Raw genomic sequence first — 15,363 nt, forward strand, 5'->3', positions numbered from 1 at the left:
TCTTCATTTTATTTTTCCGGTCATTTCTGGGTTTCTTTTGGTTTGTTGTTTGCTGCTTTCTCGGTGTTCTGGTTTTGTTTGTTTGGGTTTGTAGTTTATTTTTTGCTCCTTCCTAGCGGTCGCTAAAAACTCCGCTGCCGGCGGCGGCCGCGGCAGTCCCCGCAGCTCCTTCTCCTCCGCTGCCACAGCCTGGGGGACACCGGGGAGGGGATGGGGAGAGGGGGAAGGGACAGGCCGGGGGACGAGGGGGGCGCTAGAGGCGCCGGTCGCTCGCTGGGTGCTTGGTGCCTATGTACAGGGTGGAGCTGCTGGCCCCGACCCGCCCGAGCCCTGCCCGGGGGGGCTGCGATCGGCTCCGCCCGGCCCGGCCCGGCGCAGGCTGTGCGCTCGCTGCCCGCCGGGGGGCGCCAGGGCTCCCCTCCGCCGCTCAGTTGGTGTACACCTGAGTGCCGATCACGCGCATGATCTCCTTCTGGATCTTGGGGTCCTGAGTATTGATGTTGGCGTCTCCCACTTGGCCGTCCTCGTACCTGCGAGGGCAGAAGGGGTGGGGCTTGTCCTGAGGGTGTCCCACGGGTGCTGGGGGTCGGCAGGGGTGACCCAGGGGAGTCCCACGGGTGCTGGGAGGCCAAGGAATCGTCCTGGGGGTGTCCCTTGGGTGCTGGGGTGTGCCAGGAGTGTGCCACGGGTGCTGGGGGTGTGGAAGGGTGACCCAGGGGGGTCCCTTGGGTCTTGGGAGGATGAGAGGTTGTCCCAGGGATGTGCCATGGGCGCTGGGAGGGTAAGGAGTTGTCCTGGGGGTGTCCCTTGGGTGCTGGGGTGTGGCAGGGGTGATGGGGGATACAGGGTGCGCCAGGGATGCTGGGGTCTGGAGGGGGTGCCAGGGGGTGCCAGGGGTGTAGCTGGGCACTGACACAAAGAAGAAGCGAGTGCAGACGTGGTCTGAGACAGGGCAGACCCAGATGTTGCCGTGTTTCTGCAGGTCCTTGGAGGTGATGACTGCGGGGGGGAAGGGGCTGTCAGCCGGGCAACAGCGGGGGGCAGGTCCCTGCCGGCTGCCAGGGACCAGCCTCCCTCCTCCAGCCACCCTGGAGCCAGGGAGAGGGCAGCCGCCTGCGCCCCGGCCCGGGCTGCGCGCCCCACACCTTCGCACAGCGCGATGCAGTTGAGGTTGCGGCTCTGCAGGAAGCGGGACTGGATCGAGCGGCTCTGCGGGGAGGGCAGGCGCCGTTACCCGCCCGGCCCGGCCCCGGCGCGCCCCCTGCCCGGCCCCGGCGCGCCCCCTGCCCGGCCCCGGCGCGCCCCCTGCCCACCCTCCCGACCCCCCTCCTGCCCGCTGACCACCCGCCGGCCCCCTGCCCGTCCTCCCTCTCACCTGGGGGATGGTGTTCATCCGGTTGTACCTCTGCACCAGCTCATCCTTGGAAGGCATCCGGTGCTGCCCTTTGCCCATCCCTGCGGAGAAGCCGGGGGGCGGCGGTCAGCGCCCGGCCACGGAGCAGCCCCGGGGCGACACAGGGACGCATGCCACAAGACGGGGACAAAAGCCACCCCGAGCGCTCCCCGACCCTGGGAAGCCCCTCCGGAGGTCGGCACAGCAGCTTTGAAAGCCCAGGCGGTGCGGCGGGGGTTAATCCCCCGGCACAGCCCCAGCGGCAGGGGCCGGGGCGGGCGGGAGGGACGCAGGACACCGCCCGCTGCAGCGCGGCTCCGAGCGCCCCCGGGCCCGTGCGGGGGGCAGGGACGGGAGCCCGGGCAGGGCTGGGCAGCGCAGGGCAGGGCTGGGCAGCGCAGGGCAGGGCTGGGCAGCGCAGGCAGCCTCTTACCTGAGTATCCAAAGGAAATACTGGAGATGGGGCTCAGATAGATGCCCTTGCCATAGGCTGCTCCATGCAGCTTGCGGGGAAACACCAGGGTGAGCGCCGCGGGGTCCCCCCGACCGGCTCGGGCACGGTTACCGGAGGCAGCCCAACCTCTGCGGCCAGCTGCCCGCCCGCCCCCTCCCCTCGCCGCGCCCCCCCTGCCTGCCTGCCCGCCCCCAGGGAGGGCCGTGGAGGCGGGGCGGGGCCCGGCCCTACCTGCAGCTTGGTGTAGGAAGCGTTGACCAGCCCGTTGCGGAGGATGGAGTGCCAGTTCTCAATGTGAGAGCCACTGCAAGAAGGCCACCTCAGCCCCACCGTGCCCGCCCACGGGGGGGTCCCGCTGCCACCCCTCCTCTCCCCCCCATAACAGCCCTCCCCCGCCCCCGGGCACTGACTGGAAAGCGAAGGTGCTGCCGTAGAGCTTCTTGGCGGTGCGGAACCGAGCCTCCTTGGCGGGGGGGCTGCTGAGCAGGAGGAACTGGTGCGAGGTGTGCATGAACTTCAGCTGCTACCAGCGCAAAGGGACCAGCAAAGGTGGGGAGAGAGGACGGGCAGACGGACAGACAGGCAGACAGAGATCATGCACGGCAGCCTGGCCCCGTGCCCAGCCGGCCCCAGCCCTGCTTTGGTCATCCCAAGCTTGCCAGGAGGGCCTGTGGGACGATCCCTGTCCTCCACCCTGGATCCCATCTCCTGCCTCCCACACCCCACAGGCTGCAGACCCCATCCCAATGGCTGCACCCTACAGCTCACTCCCTTACATCACCCTCCCCAGATCCTTGCAGCCCTCATGCTGCATCCTCCCTGCACCCCATGTCCTGCAGCCCATTCCACATCCCCACCTCATACCCTACCTCTCTCCTTCCATAGCTTTCATCCCATGCCCAGTGTCTCACATCCCATATCCTATATTCCAACTTCCCTATCTTACAGCCCACATCCCATATCCAACACCCCACACCCCAATCCCATTCCCTTCCTCCCACATCCCATATCCAACACCCCACATCCCACACCCCAATCCCATTCCCTTCCTCCCACATCCCATATCCAACACCCCACATCCCACACCCCAATCCCATTCCCTTCCTCCCACATCCCATATCCAACACCCCACATCCCACACCCCAATCCCATTCCCTTCCTCCCACATCCCATATCCAACACCCCACATCCCACACCCCAATCCCATTCCCTTCCTCCCACATCCCATATCCAACACCCCACACCCCACACCCCAATCCCATTCCCTTCCTCCCACATCCCATATCCAACACCCCACATCCCACACCCCAATCCCATTCCCTTCCTCCCACATCCCATATCCAACACCCCACACCCCACACCCCAATCCCATTCCTTTCCTCCCACATCCCATATCCAACATCCCACATTCCAATACCATTCCTTTCCTCCCACATCCCATATCCAACACCCCACACCCCAATCCCATTCCCTTCCTCCCACATCCCATATCCAACACCCCACACCTCACATCCCAATCCCATTCCCTTCCTCCCACATCCCATATCCAACACCCCACATCCCACACCCCAATCCCATTCCCTTCCTCCCACATCCCCTACCCTCTGTCCCACATCCTATATCCTAAATCCCACATCCTGTAGCCAGCACCTTGTATCCTGTGTCCAGCATCCCACTCCCCAGATCATGCATCCCACCTCCCATATCCTACATCCTGCATCCCATTCCCTCCATTGCACATTCCATATCCCATATCCCACCTCCCACTGGGAGCCTGGCCAGGCCACTTACCCTGCTGAGAGGCAGCTTGACAATGTGGGATCTGTTGCTGGAGATTATCCTTGGGAGGAAGAGGAGGAAGAAGAAGAGGATGAGGAAGGGTCACATAGGGTGGTCCCAAGCTGCCCTGGGAGCAGGGCCAAGCCAGGAGCTGCATCACAACCCACCCTGAGGGGGGTGGATGGCCAAGAACCCACAGGAGAAGGGGACCAAGGGGTTGGTGCTGTGGATGCCCAGCTGTCCCCCACCCCATTCACTGTCCTGGGGGATGTGTGGCAGCAGGGAGAGACAGAAGGCAGCAGGGAGGGACATGGGGCAGCAAGGAGGGACAGGAGGCAGCAGGAAGGGACAGGGGGCAGCAGGGAGGGACAGGGGGCAGCAGGGAGGGACATGGGGCAGCAGGAAGGGACAGAGGGCAGCAGGAAGGGACATGGGGCAGCAGGGAGGGACAGGGGGCAGCAGGGAGGGACAGGGGGCAGCAGGAAGGGACATGGGGCAGCAGGGAGGGACAGAGGGCAGCAGGAAGGGACATGGGGCAGCAGGGAGGGACAGGGGGCAGCAGGGAGGGACAGGGGGCAGCAGGAAGGGACAGAGGGCAGCAGGGAGGGACGGGGGCAGCAGGGAGGGACAGGGGGCAGCAAGGAGGGACAGGGGGCAGCAGGGAGGGACAGGGGGCAGCAGGAAGGGACAGGGGGCAGCAGGGAGGGACAGAGGGCAGCAAGGAGGGACATGGGGCAGCAGGGAGGGACAGGGGGCAGCAGGGAGGGACAGAGGGCAGCAGGGAGGGACAGGGGGCAGCAGGAAGGGACAGGGGGCAGCAGGGAGGGACATGGGGCAGCAGGAAGGGACAGAGGGCAGCAGGGAGGGACAGGGGGCAGCAGGAAGGGACATGGGGCAGCAGGGAGGGACAGGGGGCAGCAGGGAGGGACAGGGGGCAGCAGGAAGGGACAGAGGGCAGCAAGGAGGGACATGGGGCAGCAGGGAGGGACAGGGGGCAGCAGGGAGGGACAGAGGGCAGCAAGGAGGGACATGGGGCAGCAGGGAGGGACAGGGGGCAGCAGGAAGGGACAGGGGGCAGCAGGACAGGGACAGGTTCAGCAGGACAGGGCTGCAGCACCTTCAGCCTTACCACTGCAGGAGGGGATGGGCCAGGGGGTCCAGCTTGTCCATCTGCTTCTTGATCTCCAGGTAGGACCCCTGGCAGAGGTGAGAGGGGGTGCAGGTGGGTCCCTTGGCACTCACCAGGTGGTGGGAGGAGGGGGATGAGCCCAGGCCAGAGGGCAGTGGCATGGGGCAGGGCTGTGGGGCCGTGGCAGCACACCTGTGTCATCTCCCGGATGGACATGACGCTGTCCAGGGCCTTCTGCAGCCGCTCATAGTTCTTCTTCTGCATGGGGCACAGTGGAGGGGTGATCAGAGGAGTCCTGGGGGCTCCCACTGCTCCCCAGAACCAGGGGGGGACGCCTGTCCTGCTCACCTTGGGGTTGAAGGCAAGCGTCTTGGGGTCGTTGGGGTCCACCACCGAGGGGTAGGGCTCGAAGATGATGCTCTTGCGAGGGGACTCGAGGGCAGCGCGGCACATGGCCACCAGCAGGTCCACCACCTGGGGGGGAGGGAGCAGGGGGGGCTGAGAAGCTCAGCAGGAGCCAGCAGGGAGCACTTGCAGCCCAGAGAGCCAAGCAGAGCCTGGGCTGCAGCAAGAGAAGTGTGGCCAGCAGGGCAGGGAGGGGATTCTGCCCCTCTGCTCCACTCTGCTGAGACCACAGCTGGAGCTCTGGGGCCAGTTCTGGAGCCTCTGTGCCAGGAAGGATCTGGAGGGGCTGGAAGGTGTCCAGAGCAGGGCCAGGAGGAGGAGCAGAGGGCTGGAGCTGCTCTGCTGTGAGGACAGACTGAGGGAGCTGGGGCTGTGCAGACTGGAGAAGAGAAGGCTCCCAGGAGACCTAATTGTGGCCTTCCAGGATCTGAAGGGGGCTGCAAGAAAGCTGGGGAGGGAGTTCTGAGGGTGTCAGGGAGGGAGAGGACTGGGGGGAATGGAGTAAAACTAGAAGTGGGGAGATTGAGATTGGCTGTGAGGAAGAAGTTGTTCCTCAGGAGGGTGGTGAGAGCCTGGCCCAGGCTGCCCAGGGAGGTGGTGGAAGCCTCCTGGCTGGAGGTGTTTGCAGCCAGGCTGGAGGTGGCTGTGAGCAAGCTGCTGTGGTGTGAGGTGTCCCTGCCCATGGCAGGGGGTTGGAGCTGGCTGAGCCTTGAGCTCCCTTCCAAGCCTGACAATGCTGTGGTTCTATGAAGGGGAGGACACCCCGAGGGGACAACCCCCTGAGGGGGCAGCCTGGTCACCCCTCCTGGCTCACCTCAGCACCCGTAGCCACCTCCTCGGCCGCGCCGGACATGACCCCCAGGGTGTAGAAGGAGAAGACGCAGAGCTCCCGGGTGCAGACCGCCGGCTGCGGGGGCACAGGATGAAGGCAGGGAGCGGGCAGGGGCAGGGAGGGGGCGGGCAGGGGGCTGGCAGCCCAGCCCCAGCTGGCACACCTTGAGCATGGAGCCGTTCTGGAAGACGTGCTGCTCGTCGCACACCACGCAGTACTCGTTGAGCGTCGGCAGCCGCTGCTCCGCGTACTTCATCATCTGCGGGGCACCGCCGCGCACCCGCGCCGAGGCGCAGCGCCACCCAGCGGCAGCGCCACCCGGGGGCAGCGCCACCCGGGGGCAGCGGCACCGAGGAGCAGGGTTACCGAGGAGCGGCGTTACCGAGGGGCAGAGGCACCCAGGGGCAGAGGCACCGTAGGGCAGGCGGTACCATGGGATAGGGGCACCGAGGGGTAGGGGCACTGAGGAGTAGGGGCCCCACTGGGCACTGGCACCATGGGGGAATGGCACCAAGGGGCAAGGGGCACCGTGGGGCAGGTGGTATTGTGGAGTAGGGGCCACTGTGGGGTAGGGCCACTGTGGGACAGGGGCACTGAGGGGCAGGGGGCACTGTGGGGCAAGTGGTATTGTGGGGTAGGGGCACCGTGGGGTAGGGGCACCAAGGGGCAGGGGCAGTGTGGGTTAGGGGCACTGAAGGCAGGGGCACCAAGGGGAGGAGGGAGGGGATCATGGGCATGTGGGGCAGAGGGAAGCTTGTTCTAGGCAGCGGGGTGGGGATAACTGGAATGTGGGGCAGTGGGAAGGATGGGGGCAGTAGGATGAGGAAGAGTGGGATGTGGGGCAGAGGGAAGGATGCTCTGAGAAGTGGAACGGAGCTGAGCAGGACACAGGGCAGCAGGGAGGATGCTCCAAGCAATGGGATGGGGATGAGCAGGATGGGGCAGGAGGGCAGCAGGGAGGATGCTCCAAGCAGTGGGATGGGGATGAGCAGGATGGGGCAGGAGGGCAGCAGGGCAGCAGGGAGGATGCTCCAAGCAATGGGATGGGGATGAGCAGGATGGGGCAGAGGGCAGCAGGGCAGCAGGGAGGATGCTCCAAGCAGTGGGATGGGGATGAGCAGGATGGGGCAGCAGGGCAGCAGGGAGGATGCTCCAAGCAGTGGGATGGGGATGAGCAGGATGGGGCTGCAGGGCAGCAGGGCAGAGGGCAGCAGGGAGGATGCTCCAAGCAGTGGGATGGGGATGAGCAGGATGGGGCAGAGGGCAGCAGGGCAGCAGGGAGGATGCTCCAAGCAGTGGGATGGGGATGAGCAGGGTGGGGCAGAGGGCAGCAGGGAGGGCAGGGCAGGATGCCCACCTGCACCAGGAAGCCGTACTCCAGCGTGGGGATGTTCTTGCAGTGGCCACCGACCTGCGCCGGAGCCGGAGGGAGCCAGCTGCGTTACCTCCTTTCCCCCTGGCACCCCAACCTCTGCCTGGCACCGGCAGCCCCCAGCACTCCCTGGCACGGCAGGACCCCCGCACCCCAAGGCCCTCCCGGGGCCGCCGCCACGGCGTGGAGCTGGCACCACGCCGGGGGATGCAACCCCGCAGGACCCCGCGGCCGGCGCCCCAGCTCGCCCCTCAGCACCCAAGGGTGCTGGGTGAAGGCACAGGGGAGAGACCCCCCAGGGGCTGCCCCAACCTCCCCTTCCCCCAGTGCCAGGGGCTGTGCCCACCCCACAGACAAGCGACCCGAGGCCGGCGGAGGCCCCGGGAAGGGAAAGGAGAGGAAAGCAATCCCCGCGGCGGGGAGGCACCCACCAGGATGTTGAAGGGGGCAACACCTGCCTGGGTGCTGGCCGGGGGGTAGCCAAACACCTCCACCTTGGGGTTCTTGACGGTGCAGGAGACGGAGCGGTTCATCAGGCGGTTGGCACGGGCCTCGGGCACGCCCAGCTTGCCCTTCAGCACCGAGTCCTGCATGACAGGGAAGCTGGGAGACCTGTGGGCACACAGCCCCCCTCAGCTCCCAGCTCTGCCACCAAACACAGCCACAGAATCACAGTGCCAGGGGCTGGAAGGCACCTGGGGAGATCAGCCAGTCCGACCGCCCCTGCCAGAGCAGGGGCACCCAGGGCAGGTCACACAGGAACACAGCCAGGTGGGGTTGGAATAGCTCCAGAGAGGGAGACTCCACAAGCCCCCTGAGCAGCCTGCTCCAGGGCTCTGTCACCCTCACAGGGAAAAGTTTTTCCTCCTGTTTCCATGGAGCTTCCTCTGCCTCAGCTTCCACCACTGCCCCTGGGGCTGGCATTGGGCACCCCCCAGCAGAGCCTGGCTCCAGCCTCTGGGCACTCAGCCTTTACATATTTATAAACAGCAATGAGGTCCTCTGTCACCCAGAGCCATATTCACCCTCTGGCTGCTCTGGGGAGCAACCACCACCTCCTCCTCAGGCTCTGGCAGGGAGCAGCAGCATCCACAGGGGCACCAGCACGGTGGGGAGCAGGGGAATGGGCACCAGAGAGGTGGGGAGCGGGGGCATGAGCAGTGGAGGTGGGACGGGGCACAGACACCAGTGGATGGGGAGCAAGGGCATGGGCACCAGCAGGGTGGGGAGCCGGGGTGTGGGGAGCAGGGGAGTGGGGAGCAGGGGCATGAGGACAAGAGCATGGGCACCAGCAGGGTGGGGAGCAGGGGTGTGGGGAGCAGGGGCATGAGGACAAGAGCATGGGCAGCAGCAGGGTGGGGAGCAGGGGGGTGGGGAGCAGGGGCATGAGGACAAGAGCATGGGCAGCAGCAGGGTGGGGAGCAGGGGGGTGGGGAGCAGGGGATGAGGACAAGAGCATGGGCAGCAGCAGGGTGGGGAGCAGGGGGGTGGGGAGCAGGGGATGAGGACAAGAGCATGGGCAGCAGCAGGGTGGGGAGCAGGGGATGAGGACAAGAGCACGGGCACCAGCAGGGTGGGGAGCAGGGGAGTGGGGAGCAGGGGTGTGGGGAGCAGGGGGATGAGGACAAGAGCATGGGCAGCAGCAGGGTGGGGAGCAGGGGGGTGGGGAGCAGGGGGATGAGGACAAGAGCATGGGCAGCAGCAGGGTGGGGAGCAGGGGATGAGGACAAGAGCACGGGCACCAGCAGGGTGGGGAGCAGGGGAGTGGGGAGCAGGGGGATGAGGACAAGAGCATGGGCACCAGCAGGGTGGGGAGCAGGGGGGTGGGGAGCAGGGGCGTGGGGAGCAGGGGCATGAGGACAAGAGCATGGGCACCAGCAGGGTGGGGAGCAGGGGGGTGGGGAGCAGGGGCATGAGGACAAGAGCATGGGCACCAGCAGGGTGGGGAGCAGGGGATGAGGACAAGAGCATGGGCAGCAGCAGGGTGGGGAGCAGGGGATGAGGACAAGAGCATGGGCAGCAGCAGGGTTGGAGCAGGGGTGTGGGGAGCAGGGGATGAGGACAAGAGCATGGGCAGCAGCAGGGTGGGGAGCAGGGGAGTGGGGAGCAGGGGATGAGGACAAGAGCATGGGCACCAGCAGGGTGGGGAGCAGGGGAGTGGGGAGCAGGGGGGTGGGGAGCAGGGGAGTGGGGAGCAGGGGATGAGGACAAGAGCATGGGCAGCAGCAGGGTTGGAGCAGGGGTGTGGGGAGCAGGGGGATGAGGACAGGAGCACGGGCACCAGCAGGGTGGGGAGCAGGGGGGCACGGATCAGGGGGATGGGGATCAGGGGGAGGAACTGAGGCACCCTACCAGGCCTCCCAGCGTGAGGGGGCAGAGGGTTTGGTCCTTCGGGGGCACCGCTGGGCTCTTACTTGGGGATGGGGGAGAAGATGCTGAGGCCAGCACGGAACTTCTTGATGGTGCCGCTCGCCTTGAACCAGCTGTGCCGCTTCTCCTGCTGGGTCTTCAGGAAATCATTGCTGAGGTGCTTCCATTGCTGGGATGTGAACATGCCCAGGATCCTGGCAGGGAGGTGGCACGGATGCCTGAGCAGGGGGGCTGGCACCCACGCTGTGTGCCCGCCGTCTATGCCACCCAGCTCCTCCTTCTTCCCAGCCAAAGCTGGCGCTGAGCTGACCACAGGGCCACGGGCAGGCCTGGGGACACGCTGGCACCCGGCCAGGGTTGGGGCAAAACGGTGACCCCGTGGCCCACCCCTGCCACCACCTTTGGGTGCCCATCCCACGTTTCAGCTCTTACTTCTTCAGCTGCAGGCCCAGCCCGAAGCCCTCCTTGTTGGACGGCTGGAAAACCTCGATGGACGGTTCTGCAGGGGGCGAGAGAGGAGGAGGAGCCAGCGGTGCCACCCTCATGCCCCACCCCCAGGGCCCCAGGGGCCGCCCTGTGCCGCCCACCCTCCCCACTCACCGGGGCCATCGAGGTACTGGGAGAGGGAGAAGCGCATGCGGAGGACGATGGGCTCCGTCCGCAGCACCTTCCATGCCGTCGCCACCTCCTCCTGCCGAGGGACAGCCACCCCTTGGCACGGCCACAGGGACCCCTCCAGCCAGGCAGGGAAACCTGGGCACCCACCACCCTCCCCGTGTGCCCAGGCTGCTGGGGTGGCGCCCCAGGGACTCACATCAAGGAAGCTGATGTTCACGTGGAGGTCGATGTCCACGTCGTCGATGGTGCCATACTCCCTGTGAAGACACGGGGTGCCAGGACAGGGGGGCATGGGGTGAGGCTGGCAGGGTGCTGGCACCTCTGTCTGGTGCTCAGTAGGCTTGTGAGGGTGGTGACAGGCACGTGTGCTTCCCTGGGTATTGACTACAGGCACCCATGGGAGCAGGATGGCGCAAGGAGAGTGCCTGAGGTTGTGGAGGGGTAGTCTGGGAATGGCATGGCTGGGTGCTCAGGGGGTGGCACAGCTGGGTGCCCAGAGATGCCACAGCAGATGCCTGGGAATGGCAGAGCTGATTGCCCCAAGGATGGTACAGCTGGGTCCTGGGGATGGCATGGCCAGGTGTCCCAAGATGGCATGACCAAATTCCTGAAGATGCCATTTCAGGTGCCCCAGGGGCAGCACAGCCACATGCCCCAGGGATGGCACTTCTGGGTGCCTGGACATGCCACAGCCAAGTGCTCAGGGATGACACAGATGGGTGTCTGGTGATGCCATCACCAGGTGCTCCATGGATGGCACAGCTGAGTGCCTGGGGATGCCCAGTGGCCAGCGATGCCATAGCTGGGTGCCCTGCATATGGCACTGCTGGGTCCTCAGGAATGGCACAGAGGGGTTCCTGGGGATGTCACAACTGGGTGATCTGGGAATGCTATGTCCAGGTGCCCCAGAGATGGCACATACAGGTGCCCAGGCATGGCACACCTGGCTGCTCCAAGGACGGCACAGCTTAGTGCCCAAGAGATGCCAGTGCCAGGTACCAGGGGAGGGCACGGTGTTGCCATGCTCTGGGAATGCCATGATTCCCTGGGAATGCCTGAGGAACGGCACAGCCAGGCGCCCTGGGAACGCTGCGGCTGGGCGCCCCCTGCGGGCGGCACGGCTGGGTGCCCACGGGCAGGCTGGCCGGGCGCGGGGCTGGCGGGCAGTGGGCACCCACCTGACGGCCACAGCATTCTCGCTGTAGATCTCCTTCACAGCCTCGATGTCGGCGTCCAGCTGCGGGTGTCGGTACAGGTCGGCGGCACAGGTCCCCTGCGGCACAGCATCCCAGGGCACCGTCACACCCAGGGCCCCGTGCCCGGCCCTGGGACACCCCGAGCCCTGCCCCGCGGCATCCACGGCACCCAGCACCCAGGGCAGCCAGCGCTTACCTGGACGCCATAGAGGAACTCCTCAGACTCGTTGTCCCCATCGGAGTCATCGTCCGTCCAGTACTGACCCTTGAGGTCCTGGGGGACAGGGAGTTGGGGGGCGGCAGATTAGAGAAGGCAGAGAAGGCGAAGGGCAGCGGAGATGGAAGGAGAGGGCTGGGGGGCAGCAGGTTATGGGAAAGTTGGGGGGCTGGGTTTGAGGGCACTGATTTGGGGGGAGCAGATTAGGGAGGCACGGGATGGGTGGCAGCAGGTTCTGGGAGAGAGAGTCGGGAGGACCAAGTTGAGAAGCAGTGGGCTGGGGGAGCAGGTTGTGGGGATGAGCTGTGGGGAATGGTTTGGGGGAGCAGTCTGAGGGGCAGTGAAATGGGGGAGCAGGTTGTGGGGAATGGTTTGGGGGAGCAGTCTGAGGGGCAGTGAAATGGGGGAGCAGGTTGTGGGGAATGGTTTGGGGGAGCAGTCTGAGGGGCAGTGAAATGGGGGAGCAGGTTGTGGGGAATGGTTTGGGGGAGCAGTCTGAGGGGCAGTGAAATAGGAGAGCAGGTTGTGGGGAATGGTTTGGGGGAGCAGTCTGAGGGGCAGTGAAATGGGGGAGCAGGTTGTGGGGAATGGTTTGGGGGAGCAGTCTGAGGGGCAGTGAAATGGGGGAGCAGGATGGAAGAAGTGTTTTAGGCGGGGAGCAGGATGGAGGTATTAGGATGGGGAGATTGGGAAGTGGGATTGGGGAAGCAGTTGGGAGGGGAGCAGGATGGGGGTAAGTGGTTGGGGACAAAGGGATGGGAGGCAGCAGGATGTGAGGAGCAATTTGGGGGGCAGTGGGACGGGAGCGGTTTAGGAGGGCAGGAGGATGGAGCAGCAGGTTAGGGACAGCAGGTTGGGATCAGCAAGATGGGGACAGTAAGATAAGGACATCAGGTTGGGGACAGCAAGATGTGGACAGCAGGTTGGAGACAGCAAGATGGGGTCAGTAAGATGCAGACAGCAGGTTGGTGACAGTGAGATGGGGACCGTAAGATGGGGACAACAGGTTGGGGAAAACAAGATTGGGACAGCAAGATAGGGACATCAGGTTGGGGACAGCGAGGTGCAGAAAGCAGGTTGGGGACAGCAAGATGTGGACAGTCAGTTGGGGACAGCAAGATGTGGACAGTAAGATGCAGACAGAAGGTTAGGGACAATGAGATGGGGACCATAAGATGAGGACAGCAGGTTGGAGAAAGCAATATTGGGACAGTAAGATGGGGACAGCGGGATGGGGACAGCAAGATGTAGACAGCAGGTTGGGGACAGCAAGATGCGGACAGCGAGATGGGGTCAGTAAGATGTGGACAGCAGGTTGGGGACAGCAAGATGGGGTCAGTGAGATGGGGACAGTGTGTTGGGGACAAGATGGGGACAAGAAGATGTAGACAGCAGGTTGGGGACAGCAAGATGGGGTCAGTGAGATGGGGACAGTGTGCTGGGGACAAGATGGGGACAAGAAGATGTAGACAGCAGGTTGGGGACAGCAAGATGGGGCCGCGCACAGTGCCGCCAAGACGGCCCCGGCCGATGGCGATGGGCTGTCCTCCCGCGCTAGGCCCGGCCCCCTCCCGTGCCGGGGCCCAGCCGGGGCCGGCCGGGGCCAGCCGGGGACGCAGGGCTTGCCGCCCCGCTCCCGCCGCCCCCCGCCCCCCCCCCCCCCATTCGCCCATCCCGATCAGGCCGCGTCCTGCCGCTCCTCCCACCGCGCCTCGGCGGCCCTGGGACCCGCCGGTTCCGCCGGGCCGGGCCTGGGGGGCGTCCCCGTGCATCCCCCGTGGCCCCCGGGCGGCGGGACCCCCCTCACCATCTCAGCGGCGGCGGGGCGGGCCTGTCGGCGGCTCCATGCCGGCGGGCGGGCGGGCGGCCATCGGGCCCTGACGTCAGGGCCTCGGCGCGGGCCCGGCGCCACCGCCGTCACCCGGCAACGCCGCCGATGACGTCACCCGACGGGGACACCCCCCCGACCCCCTCCTCGCCCCCCTGGAACCGAGGCATCCAGGTGCCCGTGATGGGCACCCACCGGTGTCCCCAGCGCCGCCAGCATCCCTGGTTCCCCGCGGTCCTCATCACCCCAACTTAGTGCCCAGCACAAAGCCCCCCCCGGGGGGGCTGTGCTGTGTCCCCTCACAGTGTTCCCACAGCCCACTGCAGGGTCCTCTGTGTCCCCAGTACATGGTTCCCAGCACCCCCTGTACGCCGTCCCCATGGTCCCAGCACAGGTGTGACCGTTTTGGGTCCCCACATCTCCAGCCCAGCATCCCCAAGGTTCAGCACAGGTTCCCAGTGTCCTCCTGCACCCAGCACAGGGTGGCCATTGTAGGTCCCTATGTGGCTGGCCCAGTCTCTCCGTGGCCTCATGGCTCAGTGTCCCCGCAGTGTCCCCCAGTGTCCCCATCACAGGGTGGCCATTGTGGGTCCCCATATAGCTGGCCCAGTCTCTCCGTGGCCTCATGGCTCAGTGTCCCCCAGTGTCCCCATCACAGGGTGGCCATTGTGGGTCCCCATATAGCTGGCCCAGTCTCTCTCTGGCCTCATGGCTCATCCCAGGGTCCCCCAGTGTCCCCAGTACAGGGTGGCCATGGTCCCAGCACAGGGTAACAGTGCAGGGTGACAATTTAGGGTCCCCATATGTCTGGCATGGTGTCCCCACAGCCTAATACAGGGTCCCTAGGTCCCCAGTGTCACAGGTGTCCCCACAGACAGGGTCCTTACAGTCCCAGCACAAGGTAGCTATTTTGGGTCCCAGTATGTCTGGGCCAGTGACCCCAAGACTCAGCACAGGAGCTCCAGTGTCCTCAGTGCATGGTCCCCAAGGTCCCAGCTCAGGGCTCCCAGGACAGTGACCATGTTGGGTCCCCAGTGTTGCCAGTACAGGGCACCCATGGTCTTAGCACAGGGTGCTCAGTAGGGAGTGCCCACAGCCCAGTACAGGGTTCCTAGGTCCCCTCTACAGGGTGCCTGTGGTCCCTGCACAGTGCTCCAGTGTCCCCCACTATAGAGTCCCAGCACAGTGCAGTCATTTTGGGCCCCACTATAGATGTCCCAGCGTCCCCTCAGGGGCTCCACCGTCCTCAGTACACAGTTCCCAAGCTGCTTAGGGTCCCCAGTAGAGAGTGATCCTTTTGGGCCCCCACGTGGCTGGCATGGTGTCCCCATGGGCCAGCACAGGTCCCCCAGTGTCTCCCAGCACACGGTCCCCCTGTACCCCACACAGGGTGACCATTTTGGGTCCCCACAGTGTCCCCATGACACAGCACCAGGATCTGCTCAGCAGGTCCCCGTGTCAGTGGCATGCTTGCAGTGTCACGGGGCTCTCAGTGTGGAGCAGCCACGATGAACCCCTGAGGGGAGTGGGTTACAGGCTCAGGACCCTCCAACACCTCACAAAACCACCCAGCATCCCGCAGAGAGGAGCCCTCGACCCCAGCCCCTGGGGCCCACCGGCGCCCCAGAGCGGGAGTGTGGAGGGATGGGACTTGTGAGCGGTGCGGACCCATTAAGCGCGGCGAGACGAGGCGCGGCGAGACGAGGCGCGGCGAGACGAGGCGCGGCGAGACGAGGCGCGGCCCCTTTAAGAGCGGCAGGGCGTGACGCG

The 15,363-nt window shown here is 65.6% G+C and overlaps 1 protein-coding gene across 9 annotated transcripts; it reads right to left on the reverse strand.

Annotated features, from left to right (window-relative positions):
- Positions 1-13,655, reverse strand: PARP6 (poly(ADP-ribose) polymerase family member 6). Of its 9 annotated transcripts, none has more exons than XM_068144314.1 (22): positions 13,573-13,655; positions 11,745-11,822; positions 11,531-11,625; positions 10,549-10,609; positions 10,335-10,425; positions 10,167-10,233; positions 9,779-9,928; positions 7,823-7,976; positions 7,350-7,403; positions 6,156-6,251; positions 5,975-6,067; positions 5,104-5,229; positions 4,948-5,013; positions 4,756-4,823; positions 3,639-3,687; positions 2,258-2,367; positions 2,079-2,151; positions 1,827-1,896; positions 1,376-1,455; positions 1,146-1,209; positions 915-999; positions 342-530 (listed from the first exon to the last, which is right to left on the reverse strand). In XM_068144314.1, the coding sequence occupies exons 1-22, from the start codon at positions 13,573-13,575 to the stop codon at positions 428-430; spliced, it is 1,836 nt and encodes a 611-aa protein (XP_068000415.1). In that variant the 5' UTR covers positions 13,576-13,655; the 3' UTR covers positions 342-427. The 9 variants fall into 9 exon arrangements, 8 of the variants coding, with proteins under 8 accessions (XP_068000410.1, XP_068000415.1, XP_068000413.1 ...); XM_068144312.1 differs by having other exon boundaries at positions 2,258-2,370; XM_068144311.1 differs by having other exon boundaries at positions 7,796-7,976.
- Positions 13,656-15,363: the final 1,708 nt, after the last annotated feature.

This window comes from Melanerpes formicivorus, unplaced genomic scaffold, assembly GCF_026170545.1.
Source record: "Melanerpes formicivorus ecotype bairdi unplaced genomic scaffold, bMelFor1.0.p_v2 SCAF_10, whole genome shotgun sequence".
In the NCBI taxonomy this organism is placed as follows: domain Eukaryota; kingdom Metazoa; phylum Chordata; class Aves; order Piciformes; family Picidae; genus Melanerpes; species Melanerpes formicivorus.